Source organism: Marmota marmota, unplaced genomic scaffold (assembly GCF_001458135.2).
Source record: "Marmota marmota marmota unplaced genomic scaffold, marMar, whole genome shotgun sequence".
NCBI lineage: Eukaryota > Metazoa > Chordata > Mammalia > Rodentia > Sciuridae > Marmota > Marmota marmota.
The window spans coordinates 30,563,595-30,581,654 of NW_026000037.1; the positions used below are offsets into that span (position 1 = coordinate 30,563,595).

General features: G+C 34.5%; 1 protein-coding gene and 1 pseudogene across 1 annotated transcript in view; both read right to left on the reverse strand.

The window, feature by feature from the left end:
• The window catches only part of Lrp1b (LDL receptor related protein 1B), a 1,807,788-nt gene that overhangs the window by 810,249 nt on the left and 979,479 nt on the right, over positions 1 to 18,060 (reverse strand). The window contains exons 8-9 of the mRNA XM_015479144.2: positions 6,387 to 6,609; positions 3,218 to 3,389 (exon numbers count right to left, since the gene is read on the reverse strand). Of these exons, the coding sequence (XP_015334630.1) occupies positions 3,218 to 3,389; positions 6,387 to 6,609 (395 nt within the window). The remainder of the gene's footprint in view (positions 1 to 3,217; positions 3,390 to 6,386; positions 6,610 to 18,060) is intronic.
• On the reverse strand, positions 9,338 to 9,460 carry LOC125619474 (annotated as a pseudogene).

Genomic DNA, 18,060 nt, shown 5'->3' on the forward strand with positions numbered 1-18,060 from the left:
GACAATATCACTTTCCAGCACTTTCCTTTCCCAAGCTTCCGCCCTTCCCCCAGTCCCTTTCCTCTAGCAATTTTCATTTAATAATACAACCACTATGCTTTCAATTTTTATCCATTTAGAATGATGTTGGCCTGGAGATTAGCATAGATAGCTTTTACAATGTTGAGATATGTTCCTAATGTTCCTAGTTTTTGTAGTGTATTGAACATGAAAGGTGCTGTATTTTGTCAATTGCTTTTTCTGCATCTATTGAGATGATATGGTTCTTTATCTTTAAGTCTATTGATCACATAAATTACATTTATTGATTTCTGTATGTTTAAACAACTGGGCATCCCTGGGATGAACCCCACTTGATAGTGGTGTGCTATTTTTCTGATATGTTTTGTATTCAATTTGTCAGAATTTTATTGAGAACTTTTGTGTCTATGTTCATTAGAGATATTGGTCTGAAGTTTTCTTTCCTTGATATGTCTTTACCTGGTTTTGGATTCAGGGACTGCAAATTGGTGTAGCCAATATGGAAAGCAGTATGGAGATTCCTTGGAAAACTGGGAATTAAACCACCTATTAACCCAGCTATCCCTCTTCTCAGTCTATATCCAAAGGACTTAAAAACAGCATACTACAGGGACAAAGCCACATCAATGTTTATAGCAGCACAATTCACAGTGGCCAAACTGTGGAAGCAACCTAGATGCTCTTCAGTAGATGAATGAATAAAGAAAATGTTGTGTATATATACAATGGAATATTACTCAGAAATAAAAGAGAATAAAATCATGCATTTGCAGGGATGGAGTTGGAGAATATAATGCTAAGTGAAGTTAGCTAGTCCCAAAAAACCAAATGTTTAATGTTTTCTCTGGTATAAAGAGGCTGATTCATAGTAGGGTTGGGAGGGGGACCCTGGGAAGATTAGACAAACTCTAGATAGATCAAAGGGGAGGGAGGGGAAGGGAGAGGGGAAGGGGTAAAAATTATGGTGGAATGAGATGGACATCATTACCCTAAGTACATGTATGAAGACAAAAATGGTATGACTTTCCTATGTGTACAACCAGAGATATGAGAAACTGTGCTCTATATGTGTCATATGAATTGTAAAGCATTCTGCTGTCATATATAACAAATTAGAATAAAAAAATTTTTAAAAACCCACTATGATTTTATAAATACTGTCCTTTAAAAAAATTTTCATTCTCTAACTGAAAAGAAATGAGTGAAATGCAATTTGAACTACTTTTCTCTGCCAAGAGTATTGCATTTACTTTTCCAGCCTAACATCTCCTCTCATATAATCAACAATTCTGTTCTCACTTTAATCATCACTTTTTTCTTTCTCCATTGGATCATGCCCATGAAAAGGAAAGTGCACTGTTATTAAAAGAAAAAAAAAAGAAGAAGAAGAAGAAAAGAAAAAAGTCTTTCTTTAATTGAAATTACCATAGGAAATCCTCCAACTAATTCTGCATTTCCCTGCTTCGGCCATACATCTCAAAGTTACTTATGATCATTTTCTACAACTCCTTTCCTTCCTCTCTCTTTCAATTTTAATGAAATATTCACTTCACCATCAAAACTGCCCTGTTCAGATTCCCATAAGATGTGTTGCCAACTCTAAAGGTCAATTGAATTTGACAAACTTCTTCTCCGTCTCCTCTTTTGGTTCTTCCTATTCTTCTTGACTTCTTGTTGAAGCACCCCAGTGTCCACTATTTGGAACTATTTTCTTCTTCATCTATATTTGCTTCCTTGGTGTTCACCCATTGCCATGATTTTAAAAATCAACTATATGCCAGCGGCTTGCAAATGGATGTATCCACCCTGGACTTCATCACTGAAACTGAAAATATGGTCTTGTATATTCAAATACCTCTTTGATATCTCCACTTGGATTTGTAATAGACACCTGAAATAACCCTTGAAAACTGAACTTGATCTTTGCCTCAAGTTTGATCCATACTTAGTTTCTCCAATCTCAAAAATAATTCAGTTCCACTTGTTCTGGCCAAGCCATTGTCATCATCTTTGAATTGTTTTTGATTTATATCCTGCATCCAATCCACCAGGAAATTCTATTGACTCTGCCTCCTGAATTTCACTACTTCTCACTACTGTACAACTATACTCTCTTCATACAATCCCTAGTACTCTCTAAATTTCCACCAAGCTCTTCCCACAGCCTTTTGTCAATACAGTATTTATTGTGATTCTTCCAAAATGTCAGAGAGCAATGCTTTCTGTATAAGCCAAAGTTTTTACACTGGGCTACAGGGTCTTACTTGTTATTGTCTTCCATTTGTGTGACCTCATTTTCTACTTCTCTTTCCCTCATTCATTCTGCATCAGCCACATAGGTCTTCCTGCTGTTCCTTCAACTATGGAGACATGCTCAGTTCTGGAATTTGTGCTTGTCCATCTCTCTCTCTAAAGTGCTCTGGCTACAGTTATCCTCATGTGTCTCTCTTTCTATTACTTCAAGTATTCATTCAATGCCATGCATTCAAAGAGATTTCCTCTGACTATTCAATATAAAATGGCAAACTCCTCCATCCCCACCTCTGTACCATTCATTACTTTTATTTTCTACTGTATTTTCTTTATGGCATTCACTCCCACTATAATATATAATTTACCTAGTTATTATAACTGCTATAATAGGATGCAAACCTTATGAAGGCAAAAGTATTTTCTATGTCTTATTCACTGATGTATTCTCAGTATACACAGAATATTTTATGGCACACAATAGATGATCCATGAGTAATTAATGAATGAATAAACACTAATATTGAATTCTTATTAGGTTATCTGCAAAATTCAAAATTGCATCTGCTGTAAACATAGTTATTCAACTCACTGCCTCAATTGTATATATGTTAACATTTAGATAATTCTAGATTAGTTTTCATTTGAAGCACAGAAAGAGGACGGAAATTAGAGGTGATATTGAAAGCTCCTTCCTGAGTCTAAATCCAGCCATCATTTCAATTCTATGGTTGTAGAAGCGATTCACTAGAAACTGAACAATTTGTCATTTAGACTTGTGAAAGGAGCTCTATTCCATTTTATCAAGCAGACATGCACATTTCTGCTGTCAAACCAGAATTTATGACTCACCACTTTAACACCACACAGGCACAAGGACTATGTCCCAATTCACTTCCCGCTTCCCCCTCCATTATGAAGATTATGAAGAAGTCCTGCAACTTACCTGTTGGTTGAGTTCTTTTTTGATAGATTCGGATTCCTCGAGCACTTTCTGTTTTAATGAATGAATGAATATCGGTGCCATTAAATCTGTTTATCCTTAAGATGTTGAAGTTATCAGAATTGGTTGCATACAAATAGTCTTCAAACACAGTTATTCCATAAAGATGTCTGACCTATAAAGAGGGTGAAAAATAACTATGATTTTTAATTATGCTGCTTTCAACTTGAAAGAAAAATGGATTGTGATTTATACTGTAGAAAATGTCCATGGTATCAGAGTCAAAAGAATGTTATTTGTCTTCTCTCAAAGAATTCAACATGCACTAATTTAATTTTTCCCCGCTGGAGAAGAAAACATATGTTAAGGTGGATAAAGTAATTCCACATGTATGGGAGAGAACTTATTCATGTTTCATTAAGAAAACATGTTTCATTGTGACTTTTCAAAGGACAATGAGATCCACACTTTCAAGCATTTTTAATAACAAGTTATGACACTGATATGTCTATGTATCTATAACTATATCTATATATCTGTGTGTGTGTGTATATATATATATATATATATATATCCATATATATGTGTATATATACTTCCTGCAAAAGCATAGCCATGCCTGTGAAAGGACTAATGAGAAAGCATCTTTGAAGTTTTGTTTTATAAGTTCAAAATCCCTTTTTTTAAATGAATTACGTTTAAACTAATTCTTGCTCCAGCATGGAAAATAATATATTCAGAAATCACATATTTGCAATAACTGTAAATAAACCATCAATATTTTATTAATAAATTGCATTATTTTTAAAACCTATATATAATAGCAAATTAACTGTTTGCTTTGAGAATCATGCTGTTTGTTTCTACCCACACAAATAAATTGGTAATTACTAATTGTTTGGCGGAGGTTTGAGGATTTATGAGAGGCATGAACATCTTAAAATCATGGAAAACTTCCAGTCATGTAGAAGGAAGGACGTGTACATCTACTTTCTGATTAAAAATGCACATGGTAGGCACATACCTACTAATATTCTTATATTATACTTAATTTAAAATGGTTCTGGTCCAGGGCTTGATGCAGTTGTAAATTGATTTTCTGTAGTGATTCTGATGAGAATTTTTTGTCACTATTTATAGATACCATACAGAAACATTTTTTTAATATAAGCAGATTTGTAGTTAAGAGCACATGAGAAATTACATGTGGTTCATTGTAAGAATACTTATAGAACAACATTACAAAATTTTCAATCTTAATCAGGAAATTTTGCCAATTCTATAGTGTAAGTAAAACATTTGATGTGTTATCTTTCTTGCATATATGGCTCATTATTTCTATTTCTGGTGCTTTCATATGAGATGAAACTAAAGTAAGACTGGATTACATGTTGTTCTAGGGTCATAGTTTATATCTTCATGTTTAGTTTAGAAATGAAATATAAGAATTAACATGGAGAATTATTCCATGCTAAAAGCAAATAATCCTTTTACATGCATATTTTACTCCACAGTACCTATGTGTGTGTGTGTGTTTATGCAAAGGGAAATAGTTTCTTTTTTGGGGAGCGGGAGAAATGAATGTTTCTAATGTCACATTCCACATAGCTGACCACCAAGTATACCTGTGATCTGATCTGACTTGGGTAGGACATTTTTTGTAATAATTGAAGGCCAGCTGAACTAGTGGCATGTTTAGCTCAAAATGTGAGGCCATCATCCTAGGCGTCTGCTTGGGATATACTCATAGTGATCTCTGCAAAACTGACAATTGGTATCCTAGGCAGAAAGCATAGCTACTCAGTAGACCATTGGTCAAGGTGGAAGATATGTCCACATAATACAAACTCTATCTCTACACCTTCCTTCAGAAAGATGTCTCCCATAAATAAGCACACGCTATCTACTCTGCTAAATACCCCTGTAGTAGCGGGAGGAACATGAGTTGGTAGATAAACTTCACCAATAATAGTTCAAATACTTCACAAAATATATCCTTACTGAATTACTTAGTGGCAGACTTAGCATATGTTTAGGGAACCAAAAAAACAGAAGTAATAAAATGGGGAAATAAAGGATAATTAAAAACATCAGACATTAAAAAAAATTAAAGCAATCATGCAGAAAGTCATTTGAAATACTTATTTTTTGATTTAAGGTTTAATTTTTTAATGGCAAATACATTTTTAAACAGGTCTATCATAGTCACCTTAATGATGAGTTCCTCTAAAGGACATTGTAAAGGTCACCACCCCCAAATATAATTCAAGCTTTTTAAGGTGGTTAAAGGTGAGAGAGAAATAACTGGACTTACTTTTAATATTTTATTAACATTTAACATTTTATTATTTGTAAACACTCAGATTAATGCATTTTTTAACCTGTCAAGGAAACAAGGGATTTCATTTTAAAACTTTTTTGGAAAGTAAAGGGATATTTAGCAATATAACTCTCTTGCATTGCAAACGAAAATAATGGAATTCACAAGTATCAGCTCCAAAATCTAAGAAGCTCACATGAAATTGGTGCACTCATTTCGATCCAACCAGATTTGAAAAAAGTTCCCTAGTGAATAAGGCCTACTTGTACTTGTAGATCTCCTATAGGTGTTCACTGAGTGTTATTTACAAAATCTTATAATTCAGCAAGAGAAACTAAAGATGTGAGAAAAATTTTGATCTCAGATATTTTCACAGAATCATCATTTAATTAGGTATTGAATGAGTCAGAAGGCAAAATTTAATCAAACCTATTAAAATAATAAGGACATTCTGGTGAGTAAGCATTTGCTTTTGTTAAATATCTTCAATGCCACATGGGACAGATGATAGTTCAGTTCCTTAAACTACTTAAATTAGTTTTTAGTAAGTAGGTCATAATATCTGTCCTGTTCCATTACTTTTCTTTCTCCCTAGTACAGCATTTTTATTGTTGTTTTTGTTTGTTTTTAGTTCAGGGGACAAGGAGTAAGTAGCAACTTCAGTATCAGGTAAATATCACAATAGCACTGTGAAAAGAACACTGTCCCATTCAGGAAATACACCACAATTTTATGACCTCTTATAGTTTGACTTTATATGAAATTTTCAACATTGGACACTTCAGGCCTTTTCATAGTATTATGCCATTCATTTCATAACCTTGCTGTATTTTATAGAAGTCTGGTACTTACTTGTCTCCCTTGAACAATGGTATGTCTATTTTTTCCTTGATAGTCCACTACTCCCACATAGTCCAAGTATAGATCTACCCAGTAAACCAATTTGTTGACTAGGTCTAGTGCCAGTGCAGCTGGCTGCTCTGTCTTTGAATCAATTATCCTGGTTCTGTTCATCCCATCCATGTCACATCGCTCCACTTTGGCGACATTCCCGTAGTCCGTAAAGAAAAGTTTTCTGTTGAAAGAAAACTAAATGTTAAAGTGGAAGAGAGAAAAAAGCATATTTGATGGAGCCATCTGTAAAAAACAGAACTTTTCTTTCTAATTTATTTCAGTGGTTACATCTGTTAGCTTCCCATAACCATTTCCATATAATATCACTCATAAACAGAGAAATCTGCTAATGAATATTGCAGGGCATAAGGGAGCAGGTTAACCAACAACTGTAAAATTTCCTCAGAATGAATGACTGTGGTGGGTTTATTTTTGTATTAGGAGAAATGTTTCTTTAAGCCTCACAGAGCTGAGGCACATTCACCACATTCGGTGTGAGCTTCAGAAGTGAGCCAAGTCACCAGGCCAGGGCACGTGAGCAATCAGGCTTTATCTTCAACCTGCTTTTCAAATTGCCTGGTAATGTTTGTCTCCTATAAAAGCTATTATGTGGAGCTCAATGATGCTATGAGTAGTAGAGAACAGCAAACCTGGAATGGAATTAAGCAGATGGAAAAGCAAATGTGCTGTTTGTAGCATTGGAAATTAAACATAAATATTACCCTCCCCCAAACCTATCCTAAATTCTCTCATATATTCCCAAATCACAGAATCTCATAAAGGAAATGAAGGTCATTTCTCCTCAATTTCTCATAATATATTTTGAAGAAAATACTAAAAAAGGAATGCTGACCCCTGAGATAATGAATCCCTCCATGCAGAACTAACAGTCTCTGTGAAATACTTCAGGGTCTAATATTATGTTAGTATTCACTATGTTTAGTAAATACAAATCAATTTCAATTAATCTGACAATATTTAACAAGGTTACTACTCAGAAGACTAAATTACATTTGTAAATCAAAGACCATCTTGCTTTGACTTAAATACAATCTCAAGAATAATCCCATATATAATGATGGAACAAAAGTAAGATTACCTAGAGTACAGAATATTAGATGTTACAAGTTTGAAGAATTAATTTTTAGTAACTTTACTCAATATTCTTGAAATAACAGTATGGGTCGCCTGTCAAGCTAAAAATCATGTTTTACACTTTAATTTTGATTTAGCTCTTTCTGTTTTTGGAGACTTTGACTAATTTTTAAACATTAATGCATACTGCTCTGTGATACTGTAGGCCAGGCTTTGTTATGAGTATGCATTTCCCCCAAATGTTCTTGAGAGACACATTTATCACAATAGATTCAACATGATTTTTCAAGTGACAGTTCTTTCACGTGAAGAGCTTTTTACTGTAGCGAAGAGTAAATAAAAATTAATATGATACCTGCCTGGTTTATTGTCAAAGTAAAAGTTTAAGATTGCTTGGTGTTGTCTCTGTCTCTGTGCCTGTCTCTGTCTGTGTGTGTGTGTGTGTGTGTGTGTGTGTGTGTGTCGTCTATCTGTCTTTCTCTCTCTTTCTTTCCTTCCATTCTACATCTCTACTTTCTTTACCTATAAAGCAATTTGTTCATACCCATGCCCAGGTTTCTGTAAAGAGTACTTCTCTCACATGTTACGTAGTGCCCACTATTTCTGCTACATGAAGCTCATTTTCTCCTCTCAGGATACAATGCCTCCCTTTCTGTAATTCTCTTTTCTTGTCAGTCTATTTCACAAAGGTGAAGAGAAGCTGGTATGTATGTAGTTTGACGGGCACAGGAGTGAGAGGCTCTGGCACACTATGGATTGTGTGTTATATACAGACTATGTATAGAGAGGGTGATATATGGCAGGCAATAGCAACTGTCTATGTAGTGTTTAAGAGGAAAAAATGAATCTGGAGATAAAGACTTTTTTGAAGTCATTTTGGGATGACTTTACTGGATATGATCCCAAAAGAAACAAAGGGAAGAGTGCCAAGACAAGAAACCTGGAGGCCTGCTATTAGAGAAATAGGATCAAAGGAGATCAGAGGTTAGAGGAGATCAGAGGTTAGAGAAAATAGACTTTCATAAAGGTCCAAAAGAGAAAAATTTTAGGATGAAGGATTAAACCGCCTAGTTAGGTCAATCATTTTACAAAGTAAAAAGGAACATTTGTTAAGAAGATATCAGTGAATTTAGTGTTTATTCAAGGACTAGTAACTTTTAGTACTTTTTTTCGAGAAGTATAGTTATCAAAGGAAAGTGGACTACTTCATGATGAACAGTAAATTCTTCTTCCTACAAATTTTTCAGTGATCATTCAGGAATGATGCAAGTGATTCTCATATGTGTTCTAGGTCATAATAAAACTTGTAATAGTAACTCTGGGTAAGTTTTAGCCAAATATGAAAAACATATTACATATATATATTAATTGACCAAATTTTGCTGTTTTAGTGCAAGCATAGGTGAGATGTCACTGAGTTAGAAAAATAAATTGTTTATATTTTACTCCCAATACATAGGAGAATACTAGTGCCCAGAGAAGAGTTAAAGTTGTTATTTGGACTAAATTGAACCTTCCTGGGCTTCAGAATCCAGACTACGATGAACTCTGTTCACTTTTAAATGAAATGCAAGAAATAGGAGGGTTCTCAAGGATAATACCATCATAGCCATAAAATTACCACAAGAAACTGTAGAACTATAGGCACATGATGTACATGTTTCTTTGTTTTCATTTGTGTTCAATATTGCTTTAAATTTTTAAGAAGCATAACTGTATTACAACTGGCAAATACAAGAGAAGATAGAGTGTTATGAATTGAAAAATTATTCCTCTCTTACCTATAAAATACTTGGCCAAATCTTAGAAAAAGCAAATAGTGTTTTATTAATCTCATTACCCTATTGATTATTATAATTTCCTATGGCACCCAGTAGATTTATTCCTCATAAGAACAGATACTACACTTGATCTTAGCCAAATGACTGAAAAGCAAATGTAGCAGATTATTTTATTTTGCAGATTAAAGAGACACAAAATCCATATGATTAGCCACTACTAGAGCCATAACATGAATGTCAGACCACTTTTTATTCATTTATTTTTTAAGAATTTCAAACTTTCAGAAAAGTTGTAAGAATACTAAAGTAAATGTCTGTAGTTTTCATGTTTACTCACCAGTTCATATTTTGTCCCATCACCTATTCTATGTACTCTCTATACTATCTAATAGTAAACTGTAAACATCATGTTGTTTTAAAGCTAAATATTTCAGCATGCATCCCTAAGGACAAGGGCATTCTCTTGGATAACTATAGTACATCTATTATAATTAACTATACATATAGTTAATTATACACTATATAGTTAATTATATGTATAATATACACATGTATATGTGTATACACATGTATGTTTATACATATATTATACACATACACATGTGCATATATAATACACTGTATTATTATTAGGACTGTATTACTAAATATTCAGATTTAATAATACATTCCTAATTTAAGTTTTGCCTATTGACCAATAATGTCTTTATAGTAATTTGTTGTTCACAATGTAACCCAGCATCAGACATTGCATTTAATAGTCTTTTCTCTCTAGACTCCTTTGTTCCGGAGTGTGTATCAGGCTTTCTTTGTGGTACTTGATGTTAACATTTCTAAAAGGTAGATATAAGTTATTTTGAAGAACATCTCAATTTGGTGTTTGCCATATTTTCTCATAATTAGATCATGTTTTGTTCTTTGAGCTGAAATGCAATCATTCTTACCTATATTGTTACTATCCCTAGGGCTAATGAACAATGAGGAATCCCATGAGAGAATATAGATGGTGGCTTGGGAACCCATTGATTCCATCTTTTTCAGTATTTCCTGAACGCTCAACTGTCTCAACTTCCAGAATCCTCAGTCTTCTTTATAGAATATCCACCTATAGGACCCATGTGCTGTGCAGCCCCTAGTTAAAGCAGGGTCCCCTGTGTAGCCCTCTCCCTTGTTGGAGGAGACCAGGCCTATGTACCATTCCCACAGAACTGCAATTACACATTTCTTCTCCCACTCTTCTTATCTCTGGTATCAAATATTTTTCACTTATTAAAAAAATGATAAACTGTGATTGCTATTCTCTTTTTTCTACATTGATTTTTTTGACACTTCTATTCTTTTCTCAGTAACACAAAAATTAAAGTTAAAATAAAACAATGTGCTAACTATTGTCTCTATTTATAAAATGTGCAATTATTAACTCATATATTATAGTAACACTTCTTTCAACATTTCAATTACTCATAGATTCTGAAGTAAACTAAAATTTATCATTTTGAATTCATTATCTCATCACATATAGGAAATTTTAATATGACATCTTCATCGATTGTCTGAGCATCTCTGTTTTACTATAGATACCATATATTTTATATAGTAGAGAACAGCAGGAAACTTTTGAGTATTGTTGGTAAACTTGCCTGATATAAATCAAAAGTCACAAAGGGAACACTCACAGACAGTGATAGAGCACTGTGCGTACAGAGTTATGGTTCCAATCATCCTTGTACTGTAAACCAAAGCAATTGTTACACATATTGACATCTTTTAGCACATCATTTTTAGCTCATGAAGATAAGAATTACTTTTTCTAGTGATATTCATTTTAAATTACATTTCTATATCCTATTTAAAAGGACATAGAGAATTTAAATACATCAGAGTCCTGTCCATGTCTTTAAACTCTTAGCACAGTTAGCCCTGGTTTTGTGTCACCATCTTACCTCTTGTAATTTACTGACTGAATTTGGAAAATTTCAAAAACAGTTCCAAAATGATATAACTTATAATTCATTCAGCTTTTTATAAATTAGAATATATAAAAATATTTTCAAATGAGGTTACATTAGAAGATATTTTAAATATATTGTAAACAGCAAGATATGAAATGGAGCCTAATTGATAAGGAAGTGAAGCAAAAAACCAGTGGGTCATTTACTACCAGATATTTTATACATATTTTACATTTTATATATATATTATGTGTGTGTGTGTGTGTGTGTGTGTGTGTATTTAACTGAGGCTGAGGAAACCATCCAGGTTTATTACTCATGTATTAATGCTGATAACTGCATTTCTTTCCATTCCAAGGAAATGATACATGATTTCCATAGAAAACTTCACTTTGTATTCCTAGTTTTATAATAATTTAGCATTATTCAAATAACATCAATAGCAATATAACTTTATATCTGTCTTCTGTTATACAAATTTGAAAAAGAAAGCACTTTTACACATTATATAGTCTAATTAAAGTATATTCAGATTTAAAGTAAAATATTAATATTTAGCATTGCAATTCTAAAATGCAATTGCAAATCTGAAAGGGTAATAAATCTTTCACATAGAAGTTTAAATTCAAATTCTATTAGCTCCTGCTACTTAAGGCATGTGAATGATAAACAATTAAATTATATTCTCTGTCTAGTTAAGAACATTCAAGACAGTTATTTATTGATAGTTACTTTTTTGAGGTTTTTGTTTTTGTTGTTTATAAAATCTCTCTTGTGCTTGTTTTTCAGCTTATACATTAAACACAGAAATTGGACTGGACATGTAGATGCCCGCTCTCAGCTGCCTACTTTATATTCTGAGAACATTTCTAGTAATGATTTTTCCAAAATTGTTTGTATTAGATATGTGGCAGAGATGTGGAAGACCCTTTCAACATCCTTAAGTTGTCCTCCTGAAGGTGGCAGTCCTATATGCAATAGTATTATATTATTCCTCTCCTTCTTCATAGATAATTAGGACAAGAGAATTCAAATCTAGGCTTTACCATGTCATCAGGAATTTTTCTCTTAATAATTTGGACCAAAAGGTGTGGCACTTACCTGGTGGGCAACTGTGCACAAATAAGAAAGGTGCAGGCAGAGGGAAGATGAGGGGAGAAATGGTGGAGTCTATATACACAAGTGGGGGAGCTAGTTTTGGGAAATAGTTTATACTGAAATGTTAACTCTAAATTAAGGTATCATAAATTTTACACGTAATTTTCATTTAACTCCGGTTTGGCACAAGGTCACTTACAAAGAAATATAATTTAACATAAACTGAAAACATCTGCAATTTTTTCCTCAGTCTGCCATAAAAACACATGAAGAAGAATATTAATAATGAGCAGGGACTCCTGGTTTCGGAAGATGGCGGCGAATAGAGTGCATCACCCCCGTGTACCGCGTCACTGCTCAGGTGAATAACGAGTTAGAACGGCCAAAAGCTATCTTGTTAGGAATTTCCAGCAAAATTGGGGTGCACCGAAACCTAGAGGAAGGATTTCCATCACCCGAGGATCGGTTACTGGGGCTCAATCATGAGTGAACCATGCACCTGGAGATTCAGGCTGATTGATCGGAGGCCCGCTCCGCCTCTGGAGACTGAGGCGTGACGAGAGGGTGTGCCAGCAACGCAGAGGAACGGTGCTGCAGATTCTGTGGGGTCCTGCCGGCTGTGCCCTCACTGTGCTCCAGGCTGAGTTCTGGGTTTGAGAAGGGGAAGGAAGCGGTCCAGTTCTGTTCTCCACACCTGACAGCCCACCGAGGAAGCCAGCGGCCACCATCTTGGAGAGCTCACGTAACCATCACCAGTTTCCGACAGATTGCAACAAGTTCAGCAATAGAACAGGTGTGTGTCATTTAGCCCATCTCCCATACAGCGGGGAAATCACATAAAATCTCTCCCTGGCTTTCGGGGGGCGTGACTAACAGAGTGAGCGTGAATAGAGGCGTGGGGAAAGGTAAAGGCACCTGACATCCAACTCCTCCCTCCCACAAGCAGCGAAAACGAAACCTGTCTCACCAGCTCTTGGAGGAGTGGCTATCAGAAGGAATCAAAACAATAGAGGCAGGTTCCCAATAGCCAGGCTCCACATCCAGGAAACTGCAGGCCCAGAGTGTAGCTTGATCTACCCAGAGGTATCACAATGGGGAAAGCCTGGCTGGCAGGAGAAGCGAGGAGACTAGAGACCAGGAATAAACCTGAGCTAACAGGTTTTGAGAGACACAGGGGAGGGGGAGGGAGTGGCCTCACACGGATTGTTTCCTACAGCCGGAGGGCAAAATCTTGGCCTGGAAGGCACAGCACCACCTACTGGAAGTGAAGAAAATAGAAGCTTAACAGTGCCCTTTTTTTTTTCTTTTTTATAATTTTTTTAATTTTAATTTTTTTAAAATTATTTTTAATTGTAATTTTTATTTTACTGCATTTTATTTTTTTTATCATTTCTTTTTCTTTTCTATTCTTTTCTCTTTCTTTCTTCTCTCCCTCTCTCTTTCTTGGTTTGTTTCCTTAAATTTTCCCCATCTTTCCTCTTAAGCATGACCACCCAAATTACATATAATTTACTAAATGCAAATAGATTAATACTAAGAATCAGTCTATAGTCTGCCTAAGCCCTTAACTACCCCCAAGTACTCCTGTCTAATCTCTTGTTAATATCCGCCTGCATTTGAGCCACCCCCCAAAGAAGATAACATATACTAACCTCTGTACCATCAAATCGCCCAACCTTAACATAAAATCTTAAGTTCAAACCTCAATTCTCTATATGCCATCAAAATCTGTAGGCCTTTAATGAAACTAATGAATTTACCTTAAATCACAATTAAATTCAACATCTCTAAACATTGTCTCCCAACACAAAGGAGAGATATTGGAACTACAAAAACCAAACCAAATTTAAAGGAGAAAACAGAAACACAGCAGTCAAACAGAGTTGGAAAGCAATGTGAGCACCATGAAAAAACAAGGGAAAAAAGGATTACAAAAAATGCAGGACAACTTAAATTCACAGGAGAATCTAGAGGCATCAGAAAAATGGACAGAGAAAGAACTCAAGGCATACCTAACACAGATGGAACAGAATCTTAGAGAAGACATTAGACAGCAAGTCCAAACAATGAAAGAATACTTTGAAAATGAATTACATAAGCAAATTCAAATGGAAAAGAATGAGCTCTACCAGGAGATAGAGATTTTTTTAAAAAAATCAAACAGTAATCCTAGAAATGCAGGAAACCATAAACCAAATTAAAAACTCAAACGAGAATATTACAAATAGACTAGATCAAATAGAAGTCAGAACATCAGACAATGAAGACAGTTTATCAACTTGAAAAAAATATAGTCAACACAGAAAGGATGCTAAGAAATCACGAGCAAACCATCCAAGAGATATGGGATGTCATAAAAAAAAACCAAACTTGAGAGTCATTGGGATAGAAGAAGGTATAGAGGTTCAAACCAAAGGAATTAACAATCTATTGAATGAAATAATATAAGAAAACTTCCCAGATATGAAAGATGGAATGGATTGCCAAATCATGGAGCCTATAGGACCCCAAACATACAAAACCGTAATAGACCGACTCCAAGACACATAATTATGAAGATATCCAACATACAGAACAAGGAGAGAATATTAAAAGCTACGAGAGAAAGGAGGCAGATTACATTCAGGGGTAAACCAATTAGGTTAACGGATGATTTTTCATCACAGACGTTGAAAGCGAGAAGATCCTGGAACAACGTATTTCGAACGCTGAAAAATAATGGATTCCAACCAAGAATACTGTATCCAGAAAAATTAAGCTTCAGATTTGACAATGAAATTAAAATATTTCATGATAAACAAAAGTTAAAAGAATTTGCAGCCTGAAAACCAGCACTGCAAGGCATTTTGAGCAAAACACAACAAGAAGAGGAACTGAAAAACAGCACCCAAAACTAACAGTGGGAGGTAACTAAGTAAAGGGAAGAAAAAAAATAATCAAAAAGGAAAAACTAGCCATATTAAAATGAATAAATAAATAAATAAATAAGCATGACTGGAAGTACAAACCATATATCAATGGTAACCTTAAACGTTAATGGCTTAAATTCACCAATCAAGAGACATAGGCTAGTAACCTGGATTAAAAAAAAACAGATCCAACAAATTGTTGCCTTCAGGAGACTCATATGATAGGAAAAAACATACACAGGCTGAAGGTGAAAGGTTGGGAAAAATCATACCACTCACATGGTCCTTGGAAGCAAGCAGGAGTGGCCATACTCATATCAAATAAAATCAACTTCAAACCTAAGTTAATCAAAAGGGATAAAGAAGGCCACTATATACTGTTAAAAGGAACCATCCACCAACAACACATAACAATTATCAATATGTATGCACCAAACAATGGTGCTGCAATGTTCATAAAACAAACTCTCCTCAAGTTCAAGAGTTAAATAGATCACAACACAATAATTATGGGTGACTTCAACACACTGCTCTCTCCATTGGACAGATCCTCCAGTCAAAAGCTGAATAAAGAAACTATAGAACTCAATAACATAATCAATAACCTAGACTTAACCGACATATATACAATATAACAACCATTATCAAGTGGATACACGTTCTTCTCAGCAGCACATGGATCCTTCTCAAAGATAGACCATATATTATGCCATAGGGCAACTCTTAGTAAATATAAAGTGTGGAGATAATACCATGCATTTTATCTCATCATAATGGAATGAAACTGGAAATCAATGATAAAAGAAGGAAGGAAAAATCCTGCATCACCTGGAAAATGAACAATATGGTACGGAATGATCAATGGGTTACAGAAGACATAAAGGAGGAAATCAAATAATTCTTAGAGATAAATGAAAATACAGACACAACATATCGGAATCTATGGGACACAATGAAAGCAGTTTTAAGAGGGAAATTCATTGCCTGGAGTTCATTCCTCAAAAAAAGAAAAAAACAACAAATAAATGAGCTCACACTTCATCTCAAAACCGTAGAAAAGGAAGAGGAAAACAACAGCAAATGTAGTAGAAGGCAAGAAATAATTAAAATCAGAGTGGAAATCAAGGAAATTGAAACAAAAAAAAGTTGAAAAAATTGATAAAACTAAAAGTTGGTTCTTTGAAAAAATAAATAAGATCGACAGACCCTTAGCCATGCTAATGAAGAGAAGAAGAGAGAGAACTCAAATTACTAACATACGGGATAAAAAAGGCAATATCACAATGGAACACTACAGAAATACAGAAGATAATTAGAAATTATTTTGAAGCCCTATATTCCAATAAAATAGAAGACAGTGAAGATATCGATAAATTTCTTAAGTCATACGATTTGCCCAGATTGAGTCAGGAAGATACACATAATTTAAACAGATCAATAACAAAGGAGGACATAGAAGAAGCCATCAAAAGACTACCAACCAAGAAAAGCCCTGGACTGGATGGATATACAGTGGAGTTTTACAAAACCTTCAAAGAAGAATTAATATCAATACTTTTCAAGTTATTTCAAGAAATAGAAAAAGAAGGAGCTCTTCCAAATTCATTCTATGAGGCCAACATTACCCTGATCCCGAAACCAGACAAAGACACTTCAAAGAAAGAAAACTACAGACCAATATCTCTAATGAACTTAGATGCAAAAATCCTCAATAAAATCCTGGTGAATCGAATACCAAACCATATAAAAAAAATTGTGCACCATGATCAAGTAGGATTCATCCCGGGGATGCAAGGCTGGTTCAATATATGGAAATCAATAAATGTTATTCACCACATCAATAGCCTTAACGATAAGAACCACATGATCATCTCAATAGATTCAGAAAAAGCATTCGACAAAGTACAACATCCCTTTATGTTCAAAACACAAGAAAAACTAGTGATAACAGGAACTTACCTCAACATTGTAAAAGCTATATATGCTAAGCCTCAGGATAGCATCATTCTGAATGGAGAAAAACTGAAGGCATTCCCTCTAAAATCTGGAACAAGACAGGGATGCCCTCTCTCACCACTTCTATTCAATTTAGTTCTCGAAATACTAGCCAGAGCAATTAGACAGACAAAAGAAATTAAAGGCAGTAAAAATAGGAAAAGAAGAACTTAAATTATCACTATTTGCAGATGATATGATACTATATCTAACAGACCCAAAAGGGTCTACAAAGAAATTACTAGACTTATAATTGAATTCAGCAAAGTGGCAGGATATAAAATCAACACGCATAAATCAAAGGCATTCCTGTATATCAGCGACAAATCTTCTGAAATGGAAATGAGGACAACCACCTCATTCACAATATCCTCAAAAAAATAAAATACTTGGGAATCAACCTAACCAAAGAGGTGAAAGATTTATACAATGAAAACTACAGAACCCTAAAGAGAGAAATAGAAGAAGACCTTAGAAAATGGAAAAATATACCCTGTTCATGGATAGGAAGAACTAATATCATCAAAATGGTGATATTACCCAAAGTTCTCTATAGGTTTAATGCAATGCCAATCAAAATCCCAACGGCATTTCTTGTAGAAATAGATAAAGCAATCATGAAATTCATATGGAAAAACAAAAGACCCAGAATAGCAAAAACAATGCTAAGCAGGAAGTGTGAATCAGGCGGTATAGTGATACCAGATTTCAAACTATACTACAGAGCAATAGTAACAAAAACAGCATGGTACTGGTACCAAAACAGGCAGGTGGACCAATGGTACAGAATAGAGGACACAGT